Source organism: Emiliania huxleyi (genome assembly GCF_000372725.1).
Source record: "Emiliania huxleyi CCMP1516 unplaced genomic scaffold EMIHUscaffold_809, whole genome shotgun sequence".
Lineage (NCBI taxonomy): Eukaryota > Haptophyta > Isochrysidales > Noelaerhabdaceae > Emiliania > Emiliania huxleyi.
The window spans coordinates 5,138-10,211 of NW_005195947.1; the positions used below are offsets into that span (position 1 = coordinate 5,138).

At 65.7% G+C, this 5,074-nt stretch overlaps 2 protein-coding genes across 2 annotated transcripts in view; one reads left to right on the top strand and one right to left on the bottom strand.

The window, feature by feature from the left end:
- Window positions 1-1,681, bottom strand: part of EMIHUDRAFT_121183 (hypothetical protein) — a gene marked incomplete at both ends in the record, with an annotated part of 6,809 nt that extends 5,128 nt beyond the window's left edge. Inside the window, 2 exons of the mRNA XM_005759198.1 lie at window positions 7-788; window positions 941-1,681. Of these exons, the coding sequence (XP_005759255.1) occupies window positions 7-788; window positions 941-1,681 (1,523 nt within the window). The remainder of the gene's footprint in view (window positions 1-6; window positions 789-940) is intronic.
- A 1,158-nt stretch (window positions 1,682-2,839) lies between these two features.
- The window catches only part of EMIHUDRAFT_121184 (hypothetical protein), a gene marked incomplete at both ends in the record, with an annotated part of 7,083 nt that continues 4,848 nt past the window's right edge, over window positions 2,840-5,074 (top strand). Inside the window, 5 exons of the mRNA XM_005759199.1 lie at window positions 2,840-3,820; window positions 3,889-4,037; window positions 4,404-4,527; window positions 4,652-4,804; window positions 4,863-4,942. Coding sequence (XP_005759256.1) covers window positions 2,840-3,820; window positions 3,889-4,037; window positions 4,404-4,527; window positions 4,652-4,804; window positions 4,863-4,942 — 1,487 coding nt within the window. The remainder of the gene's footprint in view (window positions 3,821-3,888; window positions 4,038-4,403; window positions 4,528-4,651; window positions 4,805-4,862; window positions 4,943-5,074) is intronic.

The window sequence follows — 5,074 nt, forward strand, 5'->3', positions numbered from 1 at the left end:
GCGTACGCGAGCGCCGCGGGCGCGTTGATCAGCCCGGCGCCCTGCGCGAACGGCTCGCTCTCGATCGGGCGCGCCGAGTTCTCCAGCGCGCGCCGCAGCTCGATCGGGCCGACGGAGAGCCCCGCCTGCTTGAGCGCCGAGAGCACGCACGCGGCGACGCCGCACGCGTTGGGAGAGCTCATCGACGTGCCGTGGTACTGCGCCTTACCCTGCAAGGCGTGGCGCGGCACGGGCGCGATCGCGCCGCCGGGGGCGCAGAGCGAAGGCATAAAGCCGTCCGGCGTCGGGCCGCGCGACGAGAAGGAGTAGGAGGCGCCCGAGACGTCGGCGACCGGCAGCATCGAGTACTGCTCCGCCATCATCGCCGGGCTCACGTAGGCGCCGACGCAGATCGGCGCCGAGAGCGCGCCGGGCGAGCCGAGCGACGAGAGCGCGGGGCCGTCGTTGCCCGCCGACGTGAAGACGCACATGCCCCACTTCCGCACCGCCGCTGTGAACGTCTCGGCCACGCGTCCCGAATCGTGCTGCCACGCCGGCTCGCCGTAGGACAGGTTGATGAGGTCGCAGCCGCGCGCCTTGGCGGCGATCAGTGCGCGCACGAGGCCGGTGCCCGTCTCTGCCGAGCCGAGCCGGCCGTCGCCGATCTTGCAAGCGAGCACCTGCGCGCCCGGCGCGACGCCGTTGAGCGCGGAGTCGAGAGCAAAGTTGGCGGCGACGATGCCCGCGACGTGCGTCCCGTGCGAGCCCGCGTCCGTCACGACGCTGAGCCGCTCGCCCTCGTCGTAGACCTGTCGTACAGCGGTGGCGGCGGGTTGAATGGGAGCGATTGTGGCGGCGGCAGGGGAGACCTAAGCTTGGGGGAGCGAGCGGCACGGGAGACTCAACCTTGGGGGAGCGATTGTGGTGGGAGACTCGAGCTTGGTGTGACAGGGGGAGCAACCTGCACGCAGTACGTGAGCGCAGACCCGTGCCCCATGTCGCCAACCTGCCGCGCGTGCGCGTACGGCGCCATCGGCTCAGCCGCGCTCAGGTCGCCCTCGCCGTCCACGTCGATGACGGCCTGCCACACGCCCGAAGGCTGCTGCCGCCACAGCAGCACGTCGAGCAGCGGTCCGTGGTCCGTGTAGCCGTCCATCATCGCGTCGTACTGCTCGAGCCGCAGCTCGAGGTCCCTCTTTGCCTCCTTGGGCGCGCCGTCCGCCAACCCGTCGAGTTCGCGCTGCACCGCGCTCACCGCAGCCTGATGCTGCATCACAAACGCCGCCTTGCGCTCCTCCTTCAGGCGGCGCAACACCGAGGTCGGCATCGAGCCGAGGCCATACAACCGGAGCGCCCCGAGCCGGAACTCGTCCACGCCCTCGGCCCACCCACCCAGCTTGAGAGTCCGGCCGGAGAGGCCCTCGAGCGTCCCGTCCTCCGCCGGCTTGACCTTTTTTGAAGTGTCGATGTCGCCGCCGCCGGTGCAGTCGATAAAATCGACATATTTGGGCCGCCCGTCGCTTGTCTCCTGGAGGCCGGCCGCCGCGAGATCGCAGCCTGTGTCCAGGACAGCCACCAGCGTGCCGCGGCCGTCGGCCTCGGGCTGAGCATCCAGCAGCGCAGAAATGCCCGTCTCCTGCTTCGGAAGCGTCGCTGCATTGCTGGCGGCCATGCGCACAGTCGAGCCGCGTGCAAAAGGCATGCGCAGAGCGTGCGTGTGCACCAGGAGCGAGACAGTGGCAACCTGGCAGCTTAGCCGTCGTACGAACATGATGTCAGGGCGACGATGATGGCCGTGAGACTCAGGGAAGCGGAGGAGGAGCAGCCGACAAGCACACCGATATAAAAAAGCTGAGGCGCCGCACAGGACAGGTGGCGTGCAAAGAGAATTTATCCCCTTTCCTGCCATGTAACGCAACAACGCAACCCTTTTCCTGGCTCACAAGGTAAGGATGTTCACGGCCCCCCTCTCCGCACTGAGCTATTATTAGAAAAAGAGATTTCCCTCACTCAGCAGAAGCTGGGGCACCCTGTCCTCTCTTCATTCATACTCGGTCTTCTTTCTCGTGCTATTTCAATCTTTCGCATCCACACTCCGTCACGAGGAGCAGAGAGGGGTGTCGTGCCTGCTGCGGTCGTCGAGTGCTCCTTGAAGGCGCGCACGCACTCGGCGTGGCCCTCCTCCTTGGCCAACTCCAGCGCCGTCTTGCCGTCAACAGTGCGCGCCGCGTCTGCGCCCGCCCGCAGCGGAATGAGCGTGACTCGCCCCCCCCCCCACCGAACGAACCGCGCTCCCGGGCCCTCGCTCGCCTCCGGGGTTCCCTCTCCGAACGGATCGCCCGTGAGTATTTCCGCCGACGGCCGTTGCAATCAGTGTTGGCGAAAAGGCGGCGCAATTTTGAATGGGTTGCTTTCAACCACCGAGTAAAGGTAAATCAGCCCCGCTAACTTTCGCGCAACAGCGAAATAGGCCGAAGGGGCTCGGGCCGCACGTCGCGAGGGAACCGTCTGGTTCCTACTAACTCGCCTGTGGCCTGGCCTCCAGGCCATTTTTCCTGCGCCGCAGACCGTGCGAGGGCATGGCACGGCTTAGCAGGCCAGCCGTGCTCGCGGCCACGCTCGCTCTGGCGGTATCTGGTGTGAGCGCTGTCGCCACGACGGCGGCTGCGCCAGACGAAAAGGAGCATTTGGATGGAGCCGTGGCTGTGTGGAGGCGCTTCTTCCCATGGAATCCACCTCCGTGCAGCTGTGGCTGGACAAAGACGTATCCCTGCCCAGGGGCGCCTAAGAAGTGGTGGCAGCTGCCTGCGAGGAACGACGGTTCGGCTTGTTACAAGCACTGCTGGCTTTTCAGGAGTCAATGCGCCGGCCTCTTCGCCACTGGGGCATGTGTGAGGCGGTGCTTCTGCACCATCCGTCCGACCCGTCCGCAGCGGGTATCTTTGAGCCGTTCATTGGCCAGGGCAAAGGGCACTCTGCAAAGCCGCTCACGCCAGAGGAGTGCCCGGTCCTGGCACGTGCGTACCGGCACGACCCTCGCCTTCCGCTCGTCGCGACGGGGTGCATGGATGGCTGCGTCCAGCCCGCCCTCGTCTACTTCCCCTCACTCTTTGACATCGGCGGTGTGTGGGAGGCGCTGTCGGGAGAGGAGTGTCGACTGATAGCCAAATTGCGGCAGAGCTGCCAGCTCGGCAAGGCTTCACTGTTGGCTTTCCAGCTCAACAGCAGCTTCACCATCCAGCGGGCCATTGCCAAGATCGCCAACGTGAAGGCCGCCTGGTTCCACGGCTGCATCCACCTGCGCTGGGCTCTGCAGTGTGCGCCAGCCTGCCGCCAAATCCACAACTTCCCCGAGGCACGTCGCAAAAAGCGGAATGCGCAGGGAGAGGTGATCGACCCTGGCGCCGTCAGGCTCGTGCGGTCTGTCGAGAAGTGCCCGGCCAAGGCAGCCTTCAAGAGGATTGTGATTCCGCTGTGCAAGATGGCGCAGCACGTGCTGCTCAACGCGCCCGCCAGTGTCACGCCGCAGGTCCTCGCCATCCTTCGCGACAAGCTGCCGCTCGGCCTCAAGTTCTCCTACGCCTCGCTCAACATCTTTTGGGACGCCGACGTTGATTCCAACAACCTCCCAAAGAGGCGGTTCGACCACCTGAAGAAGGGCTGGACGTACCTGCGCAGCGGTGAGGGGCACAGCGGGCTCTACGTCCACCGCGACCAGCACAACCGCGGCTTTGGCGCCGTGCTCATCTTCGGTGACTTTGAGGGCTTTGACCAGCGATACGTGACGCTGTCGCTGGAGCTGCCGTGCCCGGGCTGGTCACTGGTGATTGGCGACTTTGAGGTGCACCTGCTCCTGTGCAGACTGCGTGCGCTCACAGCTCTCTCATCTGTGTGTGCCCTCCCTCGCAGGCGCTGCTGCACGCCGTGACCTCGGGCAAGGGCTTCCGCATGTCGATCGTCCTCTGCAACCACAAGCCGGTTGTCGAGGGCTACGACTACTTTGACCGCGAGGTGTGGGTGGCGGAGGAGGTGGGGGCGGAGGAGTACCAGGAGTGGGAGTGAGAGTGAGTGGACTGGTGGATTGGTTATTTCTCCTGTGTCGTGAGCAATGACGGAGCTAAGTGCCTCGCCGTCCAGCGTCCTCGCGTCCACACCACACCTGGCTCCAACGTGGACACGCCCATAGCTGGGGACACTACTAGGTCACGCATGGCATCAGAAGTTTCATCTCTGGGCCCCGAAAGGCATCTCTCCAGTGTCGTTACACACATGATCAAGGCGCTTGCTTTTGTTTGTCTCTCCAGAGGTATTCTTGCTTTGTTTGTGGCGCCACCGATGTACATGGCAGAGCATGCTGCTCCCACCGCGTGCGCTGCACCCACCACGCACACCTCGCCTCAGACTTTGAGCGACAACGCTGTCAGGGCCGCGATCGAGGGCGAGCTGCCAGGATACAGCGGCTGGACCGACGAACAGAAGCGCCTTGCGATGATGAAGCTCGTGCGAGAGCAGTTGTGCATGCCGCCGCCGCCGCTGCTGCCCGCGGCGGTGCGGGGACAGTACTTGGACGCCCGCGATCCCGTGACGGCCCAGGCGCGAGGGCCGTTCTGGATCTCCCGCCACACTCACCGCGCTTCCTAGCTGACCGAGCACTCCCGTCTCGCCACCACAGTCGCTCAAGATGCCGCCGCCGCCGCCGAGCTACCGCGGCGCCAGCGCCAAGCAGCCGCGCCCCGACGACGGCGACGCGCCGCACCGCAACCCGAGCACGACCAACGCGTCGCCCAGTCCGACTAGCACTCGAGGCAGCCGCATCGTAGTCGCAGTCCTCGAAAGCACAGCTTGATACCGCCAAGTCTCATGCCTCCATGCACCGGCGCCAGGTGCGGGATCGGCAGCCGGGCGGCGGAGGCGGCGCAGCGACGCATGGGCCCGGTTGCGCGACTTGCACATCGGCTCCGAGGTGCGTGTGCTCAAGGATGGCTTCATTGTCTCGGTCGGCGTCATTGTCGACTCGCGCTGCGGCTACTGGCGCGACCGCCATCCCCGCCAACCCCACCACCACACCGGCGTACCCCCTACCCACTGCTCCCGC